At 35.0% G+C, this 24,979-nt stretch overlaps 1 protein-coding gene and 1 long non-coding RNA gene across 2 annotated transcripts; one reads left to right on the forward strand and one right to left on the reverse strand.

The window, feature by feature from the left end:
• Window positions 1–10,414: 10,414 nt before the first annotated feature.
• LOC145215513 (uncharacterized) lies at window positions 10,415–13,530 on the forward strand. The gene is made up of 4 exons (XM_080084211.1): window positions 10,415–11,011; window positions 11,177–11,312; window positions 11,568–11,676; window positions 12,223–13,530. Exons 1-4 carry the CDS (start codon window positions 10,415–10,417, stop codon window positions 13,190–13,192), a joined length of 1,812 nt encoding a protein of 603 aa, XP_079940337.1. The 3' UTR covers window positions 13,193–13,530.
• A 1,158-nt stretch (window positions 13,531–14,688) lies between these two features.
• LOC145213443 (uncharacterized) lies at window positions 14,689–21,157 on the reverse strand. Its single transcript, XR_013856832.1, has 2 exons — window positions 20,436–21,157; window positions 14,689–15,275 (listed from the first exon to the last, which is right to left on the reverse strand). It is a non-coding gene; the product is annotated as an uncharacterized LOC145213443 (long non-coding RNA).
• Window positions 21,158–24,979: the final 3,822 nt, after the last annotated feature.

Here is a 24,979-nt window from a genome sequence, read left to right on the forward strand (position 1 = left end):
GTCCTTATAGAGCAAAACCAAATACCGTATAAATGTAGGGGTGCATTCACGAAGAAAAGAATCTGTCAGTAAATCCAAGCTATGATTCAAATGTCTGTATGTATGTGTCCTTTGGCTACTTTGCACACCTGTAATAAGAATACAAACAGACATTTAGAAGTGAAATCAAAGTTTAAAATGCACAGGTGGCTTTACCAAGCATATAGTTCTCAAGAATATTGTGAGGCAAGTGTCAGCTACACTTGACCATGAAAATTTGTTTCCAGGCCAAACATAAACAGCACAGCAATGCAGGATAGTTATAGGCAACAAATTATGTACACCATTCTAGTCCAATGCTCTTCAACCGGTGTGCAAGGTGCACCAAAACATGCATGGGGTGCACCAGTACGAAAAGGTATACAAGGGTGCATCACAAACTTTTAATGAACCATTAATATTTGACTTACAAGATATTAGAAAAAAGATGTAGGTTTCAACTTATGTACAACACCAAGGTAAACTTTTTCCATGGTTTATACCTGTGTCCAGTTTGATAGTGTCTGTGTTACAATCGGGTGATGTTTGGATATCGAGTGATGATTTTTTCGCCAATGTTTCATAGAAAATTTGCGAACATATGCTTGGAGTTATTTGACAAAATGATATGCATAACAATTTTTCATATCGCTTTTTATCTCAGTTTACCTTTTAAGTAAACAGGGTGCATGAGTTCGTCACAACAACTTCAAGGGTTCACCACACCAAAAAAGATTGAAGAGCACTGTTCTAGTCTATCACCCCTATGAAAAACATTTCATGATGACAAAAAACTCACTATCATGGTAATTGATCATTTGCAAAAAAGTTGATACCTAAAACCATTGCTTTTTTAATGTCCTTATAGAGCAAAACCAAATACCGTATAAATGTAGGGGTGCATTCACGAAGAAAAGAATCTGTCAGTAAATCCAAGCTATGATTCAAATGTCTGTATGTATGTGTCCTTTGGCGACTTTGCACGCCTGTAATAAGAATACAAAAAGACTTTTAGAAGTGAAATCAAAGTTTAAAATGCACATGTGGCTTTACCAAGCTTATGGTTCTCAAGAATATTTTGTGGCAAGTGTCAGCTACACTTGACCATGAAAATTTGTTTCCGGGCCAAACATAAACAGCACAGCAATGCAGGCTAGTTATAAACAACAAAATTATGTATGCCATTCTAGTCTATCACCCCTGGTGAAAAAGATTTTATGATGACAAAAAAATCACTACCATGGTAATTGATCATTTGTAAAAAAGTTGATACCTAAAACCAGTGCTTTTTTAATGTCCTGATAGAGCAAAACCAAATACCGTATAAATGTAGGGGTGCATTCATGAAGAAAAGAATCTGTCAGTAAATCCAAGCTATGATTCAAATGTCTGTATGTATGTGTCCTTTGGCGACTTTGCACGCCTGTAATAAGAATACAAAAAGACATTTAGAAGTGAAATCAAAGAACTTTAAAATGCACATGTGGCTTTACCAAGCTTATAGTTCTCAAGAATATTTTGTGGCAAGTGTCAGCTACACTTGACCATGGAAATTGCAGGCTAGTTATAAACAACAAAATTATGTATGTCATTCTAGTCTATCACCCCTGGTGAAAAAGATTTTATGATGACAAAAAACTCACTATCATGGTAATTGATCATTTGCAAAAAAGTTTATACCTAAAACCATTGCTTTTTTAATGTCCTTATAGAGCAAAACCAAATACCGTATAAATGTAGGGGTGCATTCATGAAGAAAAGAATCTGTCAGTAAATCCAAGCTATGATTCAAATGTCTGTATGTATGTGTCCTTTGGCGACTTTGCACGCCTGTAATAACAATACAAAAAGACTTTTAGAAGTGAAATCAAAGAACTTTAAAATGCACATGTGGCTTTACCAAGCTTATGGTTCTCAAGAATATTTTGTGGCAAGTGTCAGCTACACTTGACCATGAAAATTTGTTTCCGGGCCAAACATAAACAGCACAGCAATGCAGGCTAGTTATAAACAACAAAATTATGTATGCCATTCTAGTCTATCACCCCTGGTGAAAAAGATTTTATGATGACAAAAAAATCACTACCATGGTAATTGATCATTTGTAAAAAAGTTTATACCTAAAACCATTGCTTTTTTAATGTCCTGATAGAGCAAAACCAAATACCGTATAAATGTAGGGGTGCATTCACGAAGAAAAGAATCTGTCAGTAAATCCAAGCTATGATTCAAATGTCTGTATGTATGTGTCCTTTGGCGACTTTGCACGCCTGTAATAAGAATACAAAAAGACATTTAGAAGTGAAATCCAAGTTTAAAATGCACATGTGGCTTTACCAAGCTTATAGTTCTCAAGAATATTTTGTGGCAAGTGTCAGCTACACTTGACCATGAAAATTTGTTTCCGGGCCAAACATAAACAGCACAGCAATGCAGGATAGTTATAAACAACAAATTATGTATGCCTATTCTACTCTATCATCCCTGGTGAAAAAGATTTTATGATGACAAAAAACTCACTATCATGGTAATTGATCATTTGCAAAAAAGTTGATACCTAAAACCATTGCTTTTTTAATGTCCTTATAGAGCAAAACCAAATACCGTATAAATGTAGGGGTGCATTCACGAAGAAAAGAATCTGTCAGTAAATCCAAGCTATGATTCAAATGTCTGTATGTATGTGTCCTTTGCACACCTGTAATAAGAATACAAACAGACATTTAGAAGTGAAATCAAAGTTTAAAATGCACAGGTGGCTTTACCAAGCATATAGTTCTCAAGAATATTGTGAGGCAAGTGTCAGCTACACTTGACCATGAAAATTTGTTTCCAGGCCAAACATAAACAGCACAGCAATGCAGGATAGTTATAGGCAACAAATTATGTACACCATTCTAGTCCAATGCTCTTCAACCGGTGTGCAAGGTGCACCAAAACATGCATGGGGTGCACCAGTACGAAAAGGTATACAAGGGTGCATCACAAACTTTTAATGAACCATTAATATTTGACTTACAAGATATTAGAAAAAAGATGTAGGTTTCAACTTATGTACAACACCAAGGTAAACTTTTTCCATGGTTTATACCTGTGTCCAGTTTGATAGTGTCTGTGTTACAATCGGGTGATGTTTGGATATCGAGTGATGATTTTTTCGCCAATGTTTCATAGAAAATTTGCGAACATATGCTTGGAGTTATTTGACAAAATGATATGCATAACAATTTTTCATATCGCTTTTTATCTCAGTTTACCTTTTAAGTAAACAGGGTGCATGAGTTCGTCACAACAACTTCAAGGGTTCACCACACCAAAAAAGATTGAAGAGCACTGTTCTAGTCTATCACCCCTATGAAAAACATTTCATGATGACAAAAAACTCACTATCATGGTAATTGATCATTTGCAAAAAAGTTGATACCTAAAACCATTGCTTTTTTAATGTCCTTATAGAGCAAAACCAAATACCGTATAAATGTAGGGGTGCATTCACGAAGAAAAGAATCTGTCAGTAAATCCAAGCTATGATTCAAATGTCTGTATGTATGTGTCCTTTGGCGACTTTGCACGCCTGTAATAAGAATACAAAAAGACATTTAGAAGTGAAATCAAAGAACTTTAAAATGCACATGTGGCTTTACCAAGCTTATAGTTCTCAAGAATATTTTGTGGCAAGTGTCAGCTACACTTGACCATGAAAATTTGTTTCCGGGCCAAACATAAACAGCACAGCAATGCAGGCTAGTTATAAACAACAAAATTATGTATGTCATTTTAGTCTATCACCCCTGGTGAAAAAGATTTTATGATGACAAAAAACTCACTATCATGGTAATTGATCATTTGCAAACAAGTTGATACCTAAAACCAGTGCTTTTTTAATGTCCTTATAGAGCAAAACCAAATACCGTATAAATGTAGGGGTGCATTCATGAAGAAAAGAATCTGTCAGTAAATCCAAGCTATGATTCAAATGTCTGTATGTATGTGTCCTTTGGCGACTTTGCACGCCTGTAATAACAATACAAAAAGACTTTTAGAAGTGAAATCAAAGAACTTTAAAATGCACATGTGGCTTTACCAAGCTTATGGTTCTCAAGAATATTTTGTGGCAAGTGTCAGCTACACTTGACCATGAAAATTTGTTTCCGGGCCAAACATAAACAGCACAGCAATGCAGGCTAGTTATAAACAACAAAATTATGTATGCCATTCTAGTCTATCACCCCTGGTGAAAAAGATTTTATGATGACAAAAAAATCACTACCATGGTAATTGATCATTTGTAAAAAAGTTTATACCTAAAACCATTGCTTTTTTAATGTCCTGATAGAGCAAAACCAAATACCGTATAAATGTAGGGGTGCATTCATGAAGTAAAGAATCTGTCAGTAAATCCAAGCTATGATTCAAATGTCTGTATGTATGTGTCCTTTGGCGACTTTGCACGCCTGTAATAAGAATACAAAAAGACATTTAGAAGTGAAATCCAAGTTTAAAATGCACATGTGGCTTTACCAAGCTTATAGTTCTCAAGAATATTTTGTGGCAAGTGTCAGCTACACTTGACCATGAAAATTTGTTTCCGGGCCAAACATAAACAGCACAGCAATGCAGGATAGTTATAAACAACAAATTATGTATGCCTATTCTACTCTATCATCCCTGGTGAAAAAGATTTTATGATGACAAAAAACTCACTATCATGGTAATTGATCATTTGCAAAAAAGTTGATACCTAAAACCATTGCTTTTTTAATGTCCTTATAGAGCAAAACCAAATACCGTATAAATGTAGGGGTGCATTCACGAAGAAAAGAATCTGTCAGTAAATCCAAGCTATGATTCAAATGTCTGTATGTATGTGTCCTTTGGCTACTTTGCACACCTGTAATAAGAATACAAACAGACATTTAGAAGTGAAATCAAAGTTTAAAATGCACAGGTGGCTTTACCAAGCATATAGTTCTCAAGAATATTGTGAGGCAAGTGTCAGCTACACTTGACCATGAAAATTTGTTTCCAGGCCAAACATAAACAGCACAGCAATGCAGGATAGTTATAGGCAACAAATTATGTACACCATTCTAGTCCAATGCTCTTCAACCGGTGTGCAAGGTGCACCAAAACATGCATGGGGTGCACCAGTACGAAAAGGTATACAAGGGTGCATCACAAACTTTTAATGAACCATTAATATTTGACTTACAAGATATTAGAAAAAAGATGTAGGTTTCAACTTATGTACAACACCAAGGTAAACTTTTTCCATGGTTTATACCTGTGTCCAGTTTGATAGTGTCTGTGTTACAATCGGGTGATGTTTGGATATCGAGTGATGATTTTTTCGCCAATGTTTCATAGAAAATTTGCGAACATATGCTTGGAGTTATTTGACAAAATGATATGCATAACAATTTTTCATATCGCTTTTTATCTCAGTTTACCTTTTAAGTAAACAGGGTGCATGAGTTCGTCACAACAACTTCAAGGGTTCACCACACCAAAAAAGATTGAAGAGCACTGTTCTAGTCTATCACCCCTATGAAAAACATTTCATGATGACAAAAAACTCACTACCATGGTAATTGATCATTTGTTAAAAAGTTGATACCTAAAACCATTGCTTTTTTAATGTCCTTATAGAGCAAAACCAAATACCGTATAAATGTAGGGGTGCATTCACGAAGAAAAGAATCTGTCAGTAAATCCAAGCTATGATTCAAATGTCTGTATGTATGTGTCCTTTGGCGACTTTGCACGCCTGTAATAAGAATACAAAAAGACATTTAGAAGTGAAATCAAAGAACTTTAAAATGCACATGTGGCTTTACCAAGCTTATAGTTCTCAAGAATATTTTGTGGCAAGTGTCAGCTACACTTGACCATGAAAATTTGTTTCCGGGCCAAACATAAACAGCACAGCAATGCAGGCTAGTTATAAACAACAAAATTATGTATGCCATTCTAGTCTATCACCCCTGGTGAAGAAGATTTCATGATGACAAAAAACTCACTATCATGGTAATTGATCATTTGCAAACAAGTTGATACCTAAAACCAGTGCTTTTTTAATGTCCTTATAGAGCAAAACCAAATACCGTATAAATGTAGGGGTGCATTCATGAAGAAAAGAATCTGTCAGTAAATCCAAGCTATGATTCAAATGTCTGTATGTATGTGTCCTTTGGCGACTTTGCACGCCTGTAATAAGAATACAAAAAGACTTTTAGAAGTGAAATCAAAGAACTTTAAAATGCACATGTGGCTTTACCAAGCTTATGGTTCTCAAGAATATTTTGTGGCAAGTGTCAGCTACACTTGACCATGAAAATTTGTTTCCGGGCCAAACATAAACAGCACAGCAATGCAGGCTAGTTATAAACAACAAAATTATGTATGCCATTCTAGTCTATCACCCCTGGTGAAAAAGATTTTATGATGACAAAAAAATCACTACCATGGTAATTGATCATTTGTAAAAAAGTTGATACCTAAAACCAGTGCTTTTTTAATGTCCTGATAGAGCAAAACCAAATACCGTATAAATGTAGGGGTGCATTCATGAAGAAAAGAATCTGTCAGTAAATCCAAGCTATGATTCAAATGTCTGTATGTATGTGTCCTTTGGCGACTTTGCACGCCTGTAATAAGAATACAAAAAGACATTTAGAAGTGAAATCAAAGAACTTTAAAATGCACATGTGGCTTTACCAAGCTTATAGTTCTCAAGAATATTTTGTGGCAAGTGTCAGCTACACTTGACCATGGAAATTGCAGGCTAGTTATAAACAACAAAATTATGTATGTCATTCTAGTCTATCACCCCTGGTGAAAAAGATTTTATGATGACAAAAAACTCACTATCATGGTAATTGATCATTTGCAAAAAAGTTGATACCTAAAACCATTGCTTTTTTAATGTCCTTATAGAGCAAAACCAAATACCGTATAAATGTAGGGGTGCATTCATGAAGAAAAGAATCTGTCAGTAAATCCAAGCTATGATTCAAATGTCTGTATGTATGTGTCCTTTGGCGACTTTGCACGCCTGTAATAACAATACAAAAAGACTTTTAGAAGTGAAACCAAAGTTTAAAATGCACATGTGGCTTTACCAAGCTTATAGTTCTCAAGAATATTTTGTGGCAAGTGTCAGCTACACTTGACCATGAAAATTTGTTTCCGGGCCAAACATAAACAGCACAGCAATGCAGGCTAGTTATAAACAACAAAATTATGTATGCCATTCTAGTCTATCACCCCTGGTGAAAAAGATTTTATGATGACAAAAAAATCACTACCATGGTAATTGATCATTTGTAAAAAAGTTTATACCTAAAACCATTGCTTTTTTAATGTCCTTATAGAGCAAAACCAAATACCGTATAAATGTAGGGGTGCATTCACGAAGAAAAGAATCTGTCAGTAAATCCAAGCTATGATTCAAATGTCGGTATGTATGTGTCCTTTGGCGACTTTGCACGCCTGTAATAAGAATACAAAAAGACATTTAGAAGTGAAATCCAAGTTTAAAATGCACATGTGGCTTTACCAAGCTTATAGTTCTCAAGAATATTTTGTGGCAAGTGTCAGCTACACTTGACCATGAAAATTTGTTTCCGGGCCAAACATAAACAGCACAGCAATGCAGGCTAGTTATAAACAACAAAATTATGCATGCCATTCTACTCTATCACCCCTGGTAAAAAAGATTTCATGATGACAAAAAACTCACTATCATGGTAATTGATCATTTGCAAAAAAGTTGATACCTAAAACCATTGCTTTTTTAATGTCCTTATAGAGCAAAACCAAATACCGTATAAATGTAGGGGTGCATTCACGAAGAAAAGAATCTGTCAGTAAATCCAAGCTATGATTCAAATGTCGGTATGTATGTGTCCTTTGGCGACTTTGCACGCCTGTAATAAGAATACAAAAAGACATTTAGAAGTGAAATCAAAGTTTAAAATGCACATGTGGCTTTACCAAGCTTATAGTTCTCAACAATATTTTGTGGCAAGTGTCAGCTACACTTGACCATGAAAATTTGTTTCCGGGCCAAACATAAACAGCACAGCAATGCAGGATAGTTATAAACAACAAATTATGTATGCCTATTCTACTCTATCATCCCTGGTGAAAAAGATTTAATGATGACAAAAAACTCACTATCATGGTAATTGATCATTTGCAAAAAAGTTGATACCTAAAACCATTGCTTTTTTAATGTCGTTATAGAGCAAAACCAAATACCGTATAAATGTAGGGGTGCATTCACGAAGAAAATAATCTGTCAGTAAATCCAAGCTATGATTCAAATGTCTGTATGTATGTGTCCTTTGGCTACTTTGCACACCTGTAATAAGAATACAAACAGACATTTAGAAGTGAAATCAAAGTTTAAAATGCACAGGTGGCTTTACCAAGCATATAGTTCTCAAGAATATTGTGAGGCAAGTGTCAGCTACACTTGACCATGAAAATTTGTTTCCAGGCCAAACATAAACAGCACAGCAATGCAGGATAGTTATAGGCAACAAATTATGTACACCATTCTAGTCCAATGCTCTTCAACCGGTGTGCAAGGTGCACCAAAACATGCATGGGGTGCACCAGTACGAAAAGGTATACAAGGGTGCATCACAAACTTTTAATGAACCATTAATATTTGACTTACAAGATATTAGAAAAAAGATGTAGGTTTCAACTTATGTACAACACCAAGGTAAACTTTTTCCATGGTTTATACCTGTGTCCAGTTTGATAGTGTCTGTGTTACAATCGGGTGATGTTTGGATATCGAGTGATGATTTTTTCGCCAATGTTTCATAGAAAATTTGCGAACATATGCTTGGAGTTATTTGACAAAATGATATGCATAACAATTTTTCATATCGCTTTTTATCTCAGTTTACCTTTTAAGTAAACAGGGTGCATGAGTTCGTCACAACAACTTCAAGGGTTCACCACACCAAAAAAGATTGAAGAGCACTGTTCTAGTCTATCACCCCTATGAAAAACATTTCATGATGACAAAAAACTCACTATCATGGTAATTGATCATTTGCAAAAAAGTTGATACCTAAAACCATTGCTTTTTTAATGTCCTTATAGAGCAAAACCAAATACCGTAGAAAAGTAGGTGTGAAATCACGAAGAAAAGAATCTGTCAGTAAATCCAAGCTATGATTCAAATGTCTGTATTTGAATAAGGTGATAAGGTGTTTAATGCAAGTATATGAATAACAACATTGTAACAAAGTGAATAACATTTAAAAAAACTGTACAATGTCACCAACAACACCGAAGAAAAATGGAAGTTCTTGTAATGTGTCAGCCAAAATAGATGTCCTTCTTTCCCAAATCAACCAGAATAAAGATGAAATGGCAACAAAATTAAATTCTGTTTTGGCTGAGCTGCAGACCATTAAAAGAAGCCAAACATTTTTATCAAATAAATATGACTTCATTGAAAAAAAACTACTTGGCACAGAACAAGAATTAAAAACAATTAAAAGGGAAAACTCACAACTGAAAGAAGAAATGAAACAACTGAAAGAAGATGTGGAGGCATGCAAAAATGAAGTAAATACATTGGAACAATACGGTAGATGTGAATGTTTGGAAATAAAAGGTATCCCACAAACCACCAATGAATGTACTGATGAAATTGTTGTTGCAGTTGCTAAACGTCTTGGTGTCACAGTTAGAAAAGAAAACATAAGCATCTCCCACAGACTTGGTTCATTGCAAAATGAACAACACAACAAACAATCAACCCCAATAATTGTGAAGTTTACAAACAGAAAAATCCGTGATGAAATCTACAACAATCGGTCTAAATTGTTCAAAACAAGGGTTTCCGAGGAAAATTCACACCAGTCACCAATATACATAAATGAAAGTCTTACAAGAGCAAACAAAAAAATGTTTACCAATGTCTACAACATAAGCGACAAAAAACTACAAGTTCATTTGGACACGAAACGGGACCATTCTATTAAAGAAGAATGAAACATCTTCTACAATTGCGATCCACAATGAAGGAGATATGCAGAAAAACAACATTCCCACATCATCATAACTGTTGTAGCACATCAACTGGCAATCCAATCTGTATGTATTCTTTCTTTTTGTTTGTTTTTGCACCTCACAATTTCTTGATTTGTAAGCACCTGTTAAAATGTCCCTTATTGTCATTTCACCATTTGCATAATGCATCACACAGCAATTTTTCATCAGATACCCCAATAAATCCATGACCAACATCAAAGAATCCAAATATTTTGATATAAAAGAGTTTAAAACACTAATACACACCGCTACCACTAATGACTTAACATTACTACAATTTAATGTTAGAAGTCTTGCACACAATTTACACATAATGGAAGAATTTCTGCATACAATTGACTTTGAGCCTCATATAATTGCAATCACAGAAACAAAGTTAAATGCAAACAATACAAGCAACATTTCACTAAGCGGTTATACCTTTCTGCATGCTGATTCACCAACAAATGCAGGAGGTGTTGGAATGTACATCAAAAATTCTTTGCAGTACCAGGTCACAACTCAATACAATTTTCAAATGGCAAAATGTGAAAACCTTTGGATTGAAATGAAGTTACACCACCAAAAAAATGTGGTTGTTGGCATAATCTACAGACACCCTGGTCCTGGCATCACATTCTTTTCAACACACTTTGAAAAGTGCTTGTTTGACCTGAATAAAAGAAATGTTACATACTACATTCTTGGAGATTTCAACATCAACAGCCTGGCCTCAACATCCACAATAATACAGTATAAGTCAATGACAATAAGTTTAAATGCAAATATGCTAATTACAATTCCATCACATACTGCACCGTCAAATTCAATGTCAGCTATTGATCACATATATACAAATAACACAAATGATACAATTATACCTGGCCTCATAACTTTTGATATCTCTGATCATCTGCCATCATTTGCCATTGTAAGAAAGACTAGCCCAATGCAATTACAGCAGCTAAAACCAAGAAGAGACTACAGGCGTCTTAACATTGATAATTACTTATATGATGTGTATAGCATTGCAGAGACCATTCAAACAAATCAATCTATACATAAAAAATTTGAAATTTTAATAACTGAATTCCAGAATGTAATTAATCACCATGCCCCCATTACTAGTTCTGTTGGAAAATCTACAAAACAAAGGAAACCATGGTTTACTAAAGGAATCCTTACATCCATTAAAAAGAAAAACAAACTGTACAAACAATGTGTTGCTATTGGTAAAATAAGTGACAAATACAAACAATATGCAAAAAGGCTAAAAAACATTATCAGAGCAGCAAAACAAAATTATTACAAAACCTTATTTGATAATAACACAAATAATACGAAAAAGACATGGCAACTTATAAACAAAATTATTTCACACAGGCACTCAGCAAACCCCCGGGCATCTCAAATAATCCATCAAAATAGAACACTCACCAACCCAAAGCAAATTGCTAACACTTTTAACATACATTTTTCAAGTATAGGTAAGGACATGGCTTCAAAAATTGTACCTGCAACAGTTCCACCCAAGTCATATCTTCACAATCCAATGTCCAACTCATTTCAGTTTCATGATGTATGCACAACAGAAGTGTATAATATCATCCATAATCTCGACGAAAAAAAATCCATAGGTCCATACGAAATTCCAATCCGTCTAACCAAGCTTGCAGCTCCTGCTCTTTCACCAATTCTTTGCACACTTTTTAATGATGCAGTTCAGGTTGGTTCATTTCCAAATTCCTTAAAAATCGCCAAAGTCATTCCACTTTTCAAAGCAGGTTGTGCCAAACAATTAGGAAATTATCGTCCCATCTCCTTACTTCCTATCTTTTCTAAAATATTCGAAAAACTTATATACAAGCGTATGGCAACCTTTTTGGAAAAATATCATGTATTAACAAAACATCAAAATGGATTTAGACCTTTACATTCCACAAACTTAACAATTGCTGAAATTCATGACAACTTAGTTGCAGCAAAGGACAAAAAACTTCACACTTGTGCTATATTTCTAGACTTAGCTAAAGCATTTGATACAGTCAATCATGAAGTATTACTTCAAAAGCTTGAACATTATGGCTTTCGTGGACACATAAACATGTTTCTCAGAAGTTATTTAAATAGAAGACATTAAAGCACTTGCTTTTCAGGACACCGATCACCATTTTGCTACTTGACATGTGGCGTACCGCAAGGCTCAGTCCTTGGCCCTCTGCTCTTTTTAATTTACATTAATGACCTTCCGACTGCATCCAACTTTGAAACCCGTTTGTTTGCCGATGACACCTGTCTCTGGATGTCCAATGATAACATTTCAACACTGCAGATGACCGTCAATGAAGAACTGACAAAGGTTGACAAGTGGATGAGAGCCAATCAACTGTCCCTCAATCACACAAAAACCAAATATATGATGTTTTCTCCGCAATCCGCTTCCTTCAATCTGCGAATCTCTGTAAATGGTAAGGAATTGGAAAAAGTAAAGTCACTAAAATATCTGGGTGTGATTGTTGATGAGAAAATGTCTTGGGCTGAACACATCCACTTCATCCGAAATAAAATTGCTTCAGCTGCAGGAGTTTTCTCCAAGCTAAGACATTATCTGCAATCATCAACGCTACGCTGTCTTTATTTTTCCTTGGTGCATCCACACCTCCTTTATGGATTACTCTCTTGGGGTTTTGCAAACAAAACCGACATACACCAACTGTCAGTTATGCAAAATAGAATTTTAAAAATCATGACCAACAGCCCTCTTCGAACCTCAATTAACAAGTTGTACAAAAAAACTAACATTCTCAAATTACATGACATGCACAACATGGAATTGGCAAAATTTGCGTTTCAGTTCGTACACAAAAGACTGCCTCCGGCTTTCGACAACTTTTTCACTTTCACTTCATTAATACATAAACATGCAACAAGAGGTGCCACAACACAAAAATTTTTCGTTCCCCAAGTTTCTTCAAGCCGAGCCCAAAATACACTCAGATACAAGTGCACCACAGTTTGGAATAAACTACCCAACAAATTAACTAACAAAAAAACTGGATTAAAAGCTTTCATGAATAACAGCAAATCTTTAATACTGGAAACATATACATGAGTCATGACTGTCACTCTATAAATTCCCAAGATTAGCTGTTCATTTGGCATGCACCACACCACGTGGTGCATTATTTACATTCCACGGGGTGTTATGGTCTTGATTACTTACGCAACCCAATTACCGCTTCCTAATTATCCCTCCAGACAGGTGTGCGATTACTGCCTGAAGAAATGCAAACTGAACTACTGTTATTGTCGTATTTTCACATGTGTTCATGTTTATTATTTACTCGATGCATTTAAAACGGTTGTCACGCAGTGCTTACTTTATATTTTTTCTTCTTGTGTTTACAATTTGTACTAAAAATTCACCATCAAATAGATAGGGTCAGCTTTTAAAAAACAGCCAATTGTGGTTCCAGCTGCACCCTTTTTGTTTCCACCCTTATTTCACACGTTTACCTACATGTCACCTGACCTATGATTATGCTTGGGCGCTGAAACAAATAAACAATTGATTACAATTACTGTATGTATGTGTCCTTTGGCGACTTTGCACGCCTGTAAAGAGAATACAAAAAGACAATTAGAAGTGAAATCAAAGTTTTTTCTTAGTAAACTGAAAAACTGAGTCATCGGCAGACAATGTTTCCAAGTTAAATTGAAACTCAAACTTTTAGAATATTATTCCAAAAACGAGTTACCAAACGATTTTGTCTTTGATCTTCATAATTTTGCGACAAAACGACCAAAAACAGTCTCAACTTTTAAGATAAAATTTTTCGCCACGTCTGCTTACAAACAGCTGATCGCTGATGACGCAATGTTTAGTTTCACAGTTGTTCAATAAATATGTTTCGCGCTCAATATTTTTCGAAAATAAATGCATATTAACGAACTCCTGAACTTGCTATTCCATCGAGGCGTAAAAGTTTAACTTGCAAATCCCTTTTGCAGCAAAAAGACGCACTACTATCGTTCTTAGGCCAATGAAACGGTACTTCTTTATTTGAGTTTGCATTCGGCAAAACGTCATCACGCGATCAATTTTTTCAAAAAAAAGAATTTATTACCCATTTATTGGCACGAAACAAAATCGGACATAGCAAGCAGTAGCTCAATTTCGGCACTGGAAACTTCTGGAAAAATGTTACGTCATAACTAAACACTGAAATCATATTTGCCAAACTCATGAATTATTGCGTCACGTTAATTAGATTCAGAAAACTTCACTAATAAAGTGTTTAAACAATTTCGGCAAATTAAAACACAAAATATTATTCTAGCTCCAAAAGTGCAATTTTTTCCCCAAATTCATGCCGCAATTGATAACAAAGTATTTTTTTAGGGTATCACTTTTCATCACATGGTCATTAGTGCGTGACCAAATTTCCACAAAAAGCTTGTAAACAAACATTTTTGATAAATCTCAACGGTTACATGTGATTTTATGGACTCCTTTTATTCTATGTTTAAATCAATCTCTATCTGCCTTCTCAAGAAACAACGCAAACATAATCAAGAGATACTTTACAAAATGCAAAACAACACTGATCAATCTAGAAGAAAACTTTATTCACGCCAAAAACATGCAACAGATTTTGAACACAGGCGAAAACATACAAAATAGTAGCGACTAAAAAATGACATTTCATTTACTGGAAGCATGCCTTCTACAAAACACACCTTCTATCAAAACTATTTCAGCAACCTTACTGTCTGAAGCGATGCAATGTCAAATGTTTTCAAGCAGGCAGGTTTGTAAAATCAAGGGACACACTAATGAACATATACAGCAATTAGGCTACAAATACAAAGTAGAAACAACAATTGGTGCTGAAAGGATAGGGGTTTGTATCCACATAAGTTAGCCTGTTTGAATCAAAACATAAAAATAACGTCTGGAATTTCAATGTAGGATGTCTTATCAAATGTTACCTTCTGAGACCAACACATTAACCCAGAAATGAAAAACGGAAAGACACAATCCCAGTACTATACTCACATGTGGCTTAAAGAGTGCAAATCTGAAAGTATGTTTTTTGACGGGTTTCAATTACACAGCTTTAAAAACTTACAGCGAAGAAAAAGATGCGGAACCCATGGGTTTAGCATATGTATCCTTCGGCTACTTTGCACGCCTGTAATAAGAATACAAAAAGACATTTAGAAGTGAAATCAAAGAACTTTAAAATGCACATGTGGCTTTACCAAGCTTATAGTTCTCAACAATATTTTGTGGCAAGTGTCAGCTACACTTGACCATGAAAATTTGTTTCCGCGCCAAACATAAACAGCACAGCAATGCAGGCTAGTTATAAACAACAAAATTATGTATGCCATTCTAGTCTATCACCCCGGGTGAAGAAGATTTCATGATGACAAAAAACTCACTATCATGGTAATTGATCATTTGCAAAAAAGTTGATACCTAAAACCATTGCTTTTTTAATGTCCTTATAGAGCAAAACCAAATACCGTATAAATGTAGGGGTGCATTCACGAAGAAAAGAATCTGTCAGTAAATCCAAGCTATGATTCAAATGTCTGTATGTATGTGTCCTTTGGCGACTTTGCACGCCTGTAATAAGAATACAAAAAGACATTTAGAAGTGAAATCAAAGAACTTTAAAATGCACATGTGGCTTTACCAAGCTTATAGTTCTCAACAATATTTTGTGGCAAGTGTCAGCTACACTTGACCATGAAAATTTGTTTCCGGGCCAAACATAAACAGCACAGCAATGCAGGCTAGTTATAAACAACAAATTATGTATGCCTATTCTACTCTATCATCCCTGGTGAAAAAGATTTAATGATGACAAAAAACTCACTATCATGGTAATTGATCATTTGCAAAAAAGTTGATACCTAAAACCATTGCTTTTTTAATGTCCTTATAGAGCAAAACCAAATACCGTATAAATGTAGGGGTGCATTCACGAAGAAAAGAATCTGTCAGTAAATCCAAGCTATGATTCAAATGTCTGTATGTATGTGTCCTTTGGCGACTTTGCACGCCTGTAATAAGAATACAAAAAGACATTTAGAAGTGAAATCAAAGAACTTTAAAATGCACATGTCGCTTTACCAAGCTTATAGTTCTCAACAATATTTTGTGGCAAGTGTCAGCTACACTTGACCATGAAAATTTGTTTCCGGGCCAAACATAAACAGCACAGCAATGCAGGCTAGTTATAAACAACAAAATTATGTATGCCATTCTAGTCTATCACCCCTGGTGAAGAAGATTTCATGATGACAAAAAACTCACTATCATGGTAATTGATCATTTGCAAAAAAGTTGATACCTAAAACCATTGCTTTTTAATGTCCTCATAGAGCAAAACCAAATACCGTATAAATGTAGGGGTGCATTCACGAAGAAAAGAATCTGTCAGTAAATCCAAGCTATGATTCAAATGTCTGTATGTATGTGTCCTTTGGCGACTTTGCACGCCTGTAATAAGAATACAAAAAGACTTTTAGAAGTGAAATCAAAGTTTAAAATGCACATGTGGCTTTACCAAGCTTATAGTTCTCAAGAATATTTTGTGGCAAGCGTCAGCTACACTTGACCATGAAAATTTGTTTCCGGGCCAAACATAAACAGCACAGCAATGCAGGATAGTTATAAACAACAAAATTATGTATGCCATTCTAGTCTATCACCCCTGGTGAAGAAGATTTTATGATGACAAAAAATCACTACCATGGTAATTGATCATTTGTTAAAAAGTTTATACCTAAAACCATTGCTTTTTTAATGTCCTTATAGAGCAAAACCAAATACCGTATAAATGTAGGGGTGCATTCACGAAGAAAAGAATCTGTCAGTAAATCCAAGCTATGATTCAACGGTCTGTATGTATGTGTCCTTTGGCGACTTTGCACGCCTGTAATAAGAATACAAAAAGACATTTAGAAGTGAAATCAAAGAACTTTAAAATGCACATGTGGCTTTACCAAGCTTATAGTTCTCAACAATATTTTGTGGCAAGTGTCAGCTACACTTGACCATGAAAATTTGTTTCCGGGCCAAACATAAACAGCACAGCAATGCAGGCTAGTTATAAACAACAAAATTATGTATGCCATTCTAGTCTATCACCCCTGGTGAAGAAGATTTCATGATGACAAAAAACTCACTATCATGGTAATTGATCATTTGTAAAAAAGTTTATACCTAAAACCAGTGCTTTTTTAATGTCCTTATAGAGCAAAACCAAATACCGTATAAATGTAGGGGTGCATTCATGAAGAAAAGAATCTGTCAGTAAATCCAAGCTATGATTCAAATGTCTGTATGTATGTGTCCTTTGGCGACTTTGCACGGCTGTAATAAGAATACAAAAAGACTTTTAGAAGTGAAATCAAAGTTTAAAATGCACATGTGGCTTTACCAAGCTTATAGTTCTCAACAATATTTTGTGGCAAGTGTCAGCTACACTTGACCATGAAAATTTGTTTCCGGGCCAAACATAAACAGCACAGCAATGCAGGATAGTTATAAACAACAAAATTATGTATGCCATTCTAGTCTATCACCCCTGGTGAAAAAGATTTTATGATGACAAAAAAATCACTACCATGGTAATTGATCATTTGTAAAAAAGTTGATACCTAAAACCATTGCTTTTTTAATGTCCTTATAGAGCAAAACCAAATACCGTATAAATGTAGGGGTGCATTCATGAAGAAAAGAATCTGTCAGTAAATCCAAGCTATGATTCAAATGTCGGTATGTATGTGTCCTTTGGCGACTTTGCACGCCTGTAATAAGAATACAAAAAGACATTTAGAAGTGAAATCAAAGAACTTTAAAATGCACATGTGGCTTTACCAAGCTTATAGTTCTCAACAATATTTTGTGGCAAGTGTCAGCTACACTTGACCATGAAAATTTGTTTCCGGGCCAAACATAAACAGCACAGCAATGCAGGCTAGTTATAAACAACAAAATTATGTATGCCATTCTAGTCTATCACCCCTGGTGAAGAAGATTTCATGATGACAAAAAACTCACTATCATGGTAATTGATCATTTGCAAAAAAGTTTATACCTAAAACCATTGCTTTTTAATGTCCTCATAGAGCAAAACCAAATACCGTATAAATGTAGGGGTGCATTCACGAAGAAAAGAATCTGTCAGTAAATCCAAGCTATGATTCAAATGTCTGTATGTATGTGTCCTTTGGCGACTTTGCACGCCTGTAATAAGAATACAAAAAGACATTTAGAAGTGAAATCAAAGAACTTTAAAATGCACATGTGGCTTTACCAAGCTTATAGTTCTCAACAATATTTTGTGGCAAGTGTCAGCTACACTTGACCATGAAAATTTGTTTCCGGGCCAAACATAAACAGCACAGCAATGCAGGCTAGTTATAAACAACAAAATTATGTATGCCATTCTAGTCTATCACCCCTGGTGAAGAAGATTTTATGATGACAAAAAACTCACTACCATGGTAATTGATCATTTGCAAAAAAGTTTATACCTAAAACCATTGCTTTTTTAATGTCCTTATAGAGCAAAACCAAATACCGTATAAATGTAGGGGTGCATTCATGAAGAAAAGAATCTGTCAGTAAATCCAAGCTATGATTCAAATGTCTGTATGTATGTGTCCTTTGGCGACATTGCACGCCTGTAATAAGAATACAAACAGACATTTAGAAGTGAAATCAAAGTTTAAAATGCACATGTGGCTTTACCAAGCTTATAGTTCTCAACAATATTTTGTGGCAAGTGTCAGCTACACTTGACCATGAAAATTTGTTTCCGGGCCAAACATAAACAGCACAGCAATGCAGGCTAGTTATAAACAACAAAATTATGCATGCCATTCTAGTCTATCACCCCTGGTAAAAAAGATTTCATGATGACAAAAAACTCACTATCATGGTAATTGATCATTTGCAAAAAAGTTGATACCTAAAACCATTGCTTTTTTAATGTCCTTATAGAGCAAAACCAAATACCGTATAAATGTAGGGGTGCATTCACGAAGAAAAGAATCTGTCAGTAAATCCAAGCTATGATTCAAATGTCTGTATGTATGTGTCCTTTGGCGACTTTGCACGCCTGTAATAAGAATACAAAAAGACATTTAGAAGTGAAATCAAAGAACTTTAAAATGCACATGTCGCTTTACCAAGCTTATAGATCTTAAGAATACTTTGTGGCAAGTGTCAGCTACACTTGACCATGAAAATTTGCTTCCGGGCCAAACATAAACAGCACAGCAATGCAGGCTAGTTATAAACAACAAAATTATGTATGCCATTCTAGTCTATCACCCCCGGTCAAAAAGATTTCATGATGACAAAAAATCACTATCATGGTAATTGATCATTTGCAAAAAAGTTGATACCTAAAACCATTGCTTTTTTAATGTCCTTATAGAGCAAAACCAAATACCGTATAAATGTAGGGGTGCATTCACGAAGAAAAGAATCTGTCAGTAAATCCAAGCTATGATTCAAATGTCTGTATGTATGTGTCCTTTGGCTACTTTGCACACCTGTAATAAGAATACAAACAGACATTCAGAAGTGAAATCAAAGTTTAAAATGCACAGGTGGCTTTACCAAGCATATAGTTCTCAAGAATATTGTGAGGCAAGTGTCAGCTACACTTGACCATGAAAATTTGTTTCCAGGCCAAACATAAACAGCACAGCAATGCAGGATAGTTATAGGCAACAAATTATGTACACCATTCTAGTCCAATGCTCTTCAACCGGTGTGCAAGGTGCACCAAAACATGCATGGGGTGCACCAGTACGAAAAGGTATACAAGGGTGCATCACAAACTTTTAATGAACCATTAATATTTGACTTACAAGATATTAGAAAAAAGATGTAGGTTTCAACTCATGTACAACACCAAGGTAAACTTTTTCCATGGTTTATACCTGTGTCCAGTTTGATAGTGTCTGTGTTACAATCGGGTGATGATTGGATATCGAGTGATGATTTTTTCGCCAATGTTTCATAGAAAATTTGCGAACATATGCTTGGAGTTATTTGACAAAATGATATGCATAACAATTTTTCATATCGCTTTTTATCTCAGTTTACCTTTTAAGTAAACAGGGTGCATGAGTTCGTCACAACAACTTCAAGGGTTCACCACACCAAAAAAGATTGAAGAGCACTGTTCTAGTCTATCACCCCTATGAAAAACATTTCATGATGACAAAAAACTCACTATCATGGTAATTGATCATTTACAAAAAAGTTGATACCTAAAACCTTTGCTTTTTTAATGTCCTCATTGAGCAAAACCAAATACCGTAGAAATGTAGGGGTGAAATCACGAAGAAAAGAATCTGTCAGTAAATCCAAGCTATGATTCAAATGTCTGTATGTATGTGTCCTTTGGCGACTTTGCACGCCTGTAAAGAGAATACAAAAAGACAATTAGAAGTGAAATCAAAGTTTTTTCTTAGTAAACTGAAAAACTGAGTCATCGGCAGACAATGTTTCCAAGTTAAATTGAAACTCAAACTTTTAGAATATTATTCCAAAAACGAGTTACCAAACGATTTTGTCTTTGATCTTCATAATTTTGCGACAAAACGACCAAAAACAGTCTCAACTTTTAAGATCAAAATTTTCGCCACGTCTGTTTACAAACAGCTGATCGCTGATGACGCAATGTTTATTTTCACAGTTGTTCAATAAATATGTTTCGCGCTCAATATTTTTCGAAAATAAATGCATATTAACGAACTCCTGAACTTGCTATTCCATCGAGGCGTAAAAGTTTAACTTGCAAATCACTTTTGCAGCAAAAAGACGCACTACTATCGTTCTTAGGCCAATGAAACGGTACTTCTTTATTTGAGTTTGCATTCGGCAAAACGTCATCACGCGATCAATTTTTTCAAAAAAAAGAATTTATTACCCATTTATTGGCACAAAACAAAATCGGACATAGCAAGCAGTAGCTCAATTTCGGCACTGGAAACTTCTGGAAAAATGTTACGTCATAACTAAACACTGAAATCATATTTGCCAAATTCATGAATTATTGCGTCACGTTAATTAGATTCAGAAAACTTCACTCATAAAGTGTTTAAACAATTTCGGCAAATTAAAACACAAAATATTATTCTAACTCCAAAAGTGCAATTTTTTCCCCAAATTCATGCCGCAATTGATAACGAAGTATTTTTTTATGGTATCACTTTTCATCACATGGTCATTAGTGCGTGACCAAATTTCCACAAAAAGCTTGTAAACAAACATTTTTGACAAATCTCAACGGCTACATGTGATTTTATGGACTCCTTTTATTCTATGTTTAAATCAATCTCTATCTGCCTTCTCAAGAAACAACGCAAACATAATCAAGAGATACTTTACAAAATGCAAAACAACACTGATCAATCTAGAAGAAAACTTTATTCACGCCAAAAACATGCAACAGATTTTGAACACAGGCGAAAACATACAAAATAGTAGCGACTAAAAAATGACATTTCATTTACTGGAAGCATGCCTTCTACAAAACACACCTTCTATCAAAACTATTTCAGCAACCTTACTGTCTGAAGCGATGCAATGTCAAATGTTTTCAAGCAGGCAGGTTTGTAAAATCAAGGGACACACTAATGAACATATACAGCAATTAGGCTACAAATACAAAGTAGAAACAACAATTGGTGCTGAAAGGATAGGGGTTTGTATCCACATAAGTTAGCCTGTTTGAATCAAAACATAAAAATAACGTCTGGAATTTCAATGTAGGATGTCTTATCAAATGTTACCTTCTGAGACCAACACATTAACCCAGAAATGAAAAACGGAAAGACACAATCCCAGTACTATACTCACATGTGGCTTAAAGAGTGCAAATCTGAAAGTATGTTTTTTGACGGGTTTCAATTACACAGCTTTAAAAACTTACAGCGAAGAAAAAGATGCGGAACCCATGGGTTTAGCATATGTATCCTTCGGCTACTTTGCACGCCTGTAATAAGAATACAAAAAGACATTTAGAAGTGAAATCAAAGAACTTTAAAATGCACATGTGGCTTTACCAAGCTTATAGTTCTCAACAATATTTTGTGGCAAGTGTCAGCTACACTTGACCATGAAAATTTGTTTCCGCGCCAAACATAAACAGCACAGCAATGCAGGCTAGTTATAAACAACAAAATTATGTATGCCATTCTAGTCTATCACCCCGGGTGAAGAAGATTTCATGATGACAAAAAACTCACTATCATGGTAATTGATCATTTGCAAAAAAGTTGATACCTAAAACCAGTGCTTTTTTAATGTCCTTATAGAGCAAAACCAAATACCGTATAAATGTAGGGGTGCATTCACGAAGAAAAGAATCTGTCAGTAAATCCAAGCTATGATTCAAATGTCTGTATGTATGTGTCCTTTGGCGACTTTGCACGCCTGTAATAAGAATACAAAAAGACATTTAGAAGTGAAATCAAAGAACTTTAAAATGCACATGTGGCTTTACCAAGCTTATAGTTCTCAACAATATTTTGTGGCAAGTGTCAGCTACACTTGACCATGAAAATTTGTTTCCGGGCCAAACATAAACAGCACAGCAATGCAGGCTAGTTATAAACAACAAATTATGTATGCCTATTCTACTCTATCATCCCTGGTGAAAAAGATTTAATGATGACAAAAAACTCACTATCATGGTAATTGATCATTTGCAAAAAAGTTGATACCTAAAACCATTGCTTTTTTAATGTCCTTATAGAGCAAAACCAAATACCGTATAAATGTAGGGGTGCATTCACGAAGAAAAGAATCTGTCAGTAAATCCAAGCTATGATTCAAATGTCTGTATGTATGTGTCCTTTGGCGACTTTGCACGCCTGTAATAAGAATACAAAAAGACATTTAGAAGTGAAATCAAAGAACTTTAAAATGCACATGTCGCTTTACCAAGCTTATAGTTCTCAACAATATTTTGTGGCAAGTGTCAGCTACACTTGACCATGAAAATTTGTTTCCGGGCCAAACATAAACAGCACAGCAATGCAGGCTAGTTATAAACAACAAAATTATGTATGCCATTCTAGTCTATCACCCCTGGTGAAGAAGATTTCATGATGACAAAAAACTCACTATCATGGTAATTGATCATTTGCAAAAAAGTTGATACCTAAAACCATTGCTTTTTAATGTCCTCATAGAGCAAAACCAAATACCGTATAAATGTAGGGGTGCATTCACGAAGAAAAGAATCTGTCAGTAAATCCAAGCTATGATTCAAATGTCTGTATGTATGTGTCCTTTGGCGACTTTGCACGCCTGTAATAAGAATACAAACAGACTTTTAGAAGTGAAATCAAAGTTTAAAATGCACATGTGGCTTTACCAAGCTTATAGTTCTCAAGAATATTTTGTGGCAAGCGTCAGCTACACTTGACCATGAAAATTTGTTTCCGGGCCAAACATAAACAGCACAGCAATGCAGGATAGTTATAAACAACAAAATTATGTATGCCATTCTAGTCTATCACCCCTGGTGAAGAAGATTTTATGATGACAAAAAATCACTACCATGGTAATTGATCATTTGTTAAAAAGTTTATACCTAAAACCATTGCTTTTTTAATGTCCTTATAGAGCAAAACCAAATACCGTATAAATGTAGGGGTGCATTCACGAAGAAAAGAATCTGTCAGTAAATCCAAGCTATGATTCAACGGTCTGTATGTATGTGTCCTTTGGCGACTTTGCACGCCTGTAATAAGAATACAAAAAGACATTTAGAAGTGAAATCAAAGAACTTTAAAATGCACATGTGGCTTTACCAAGCTTATAGTTCTCAACAATATTTTGTGGCAAGTGTCAGCTACACTTGACCATGAAAATTTGTTTCCGGGCCAAACATAAACAGCACAGCAATGCAGGCTAGTTATAAACAACAAAATTATGTATGCCATTCTAGTCTATCACCCCTGGTGAAGAAGATTTCATGATGACAAAAAACTCACTATCATGGTAATTGATCATTTGCAAAAAAGTTTATACCTAAAACCAGTGCTTTTTTAATGTCCTTATAGAGCAAAACCAAATACCGTATAAATGTAGGGGTGCATTCATGAAGAAAAGAATCTGTCAGTAAATCCAAGCTATGATTCAAATGTCTGTATGTATGTGTCCTTTGGCGACTTTGCACGGCTGTAATAAGAATACAAAAAGACTTTTAGAAGTGAAATCAAAGTTTAAAATGCACATGTGGCTTTACCAAGCTTATAGTTCTCAACAATATTTTGTGGCAAGTGTCAGCTACACTTGACCATGAAAATTTGTTTCCGGGCCAAACATAAACAGCACAGCAATGCAGGATAGTTATAAACAACAAAATTATGTATGCCATTCTAGTCTATCACCCCTGGTGAAAAAGATTTTATGATGACAAAAAAATCACTACCATGGTAATTGATCATTTGTAAAAAAGTTGATACCTAAAACCATTGCTTTTTTAATGTCCTTATAGAGCAAAACCAAATACCGTATAAATGTAGGGGTGCATTCATGAAGAAAAGAATCTGTCAGTAAATCCAAGCTATGATTCAAATGTCGGTATGTATGTGTCCTTTGGCGACTTTGCACGCCTGTAATAAGAATACAAAAAGACATTTAGAAGTGAAATCAAAGAACTTTAAAATGCACATGTGGCTTTACCAAGCTTATAGTTCTCAACAATATTTTGTGGCAAGTGTCAGCTACACTTGACCATGAAAATTTGTTTCCGGGCCAAACATAAACAGCACAGCAATGCAGGCTAGTTATAAACAACAAAATTATGTATGCCATTCTAGTCTATCACCCCTGGTGAAGAAG

This window comes from Phallusia mammillata, chromosome 2 (genome assembly GCF_965637545.1).
Source record: "Phallusia mammillata chromosome 2, kaPhaMamm4.hap1.1, whole genome shotgun sequence".
Taxonomy (NCBI): Eukaryota; Metazoa; Chordata; class Ascidiacea; order Phlebobranchia; family Ascidiidae; genus Phallusia; species Phallusia mammillata.

What these genes read in the sequence shown, in the direction of transcription:
- LOC145215513 (XM_080084211.1), top strand. Translation starts at nt 10,415, where the DNA reads ATGGAAGAATTTCTGCATACAATTGACTTTGAGCCTCATATAATTGCA. An exon ending in ATCTGCCATCATTTGCCATT is followed by an intron (nt 11,012 to 11,176) that starts GTAAGAAAGACT and finishes ACTGAATTCCAG; the next exon opens with AATGTAATTAATCACCATGC. An exon ending in GATGTATGCACAACAGAAGT is followed by an intron (nt 11,677 to 12,222) that starts GTATAATATCAT and finishes AAGACATTAAAG; the next exon opens with CACTTGCTTTTCAGGACACC.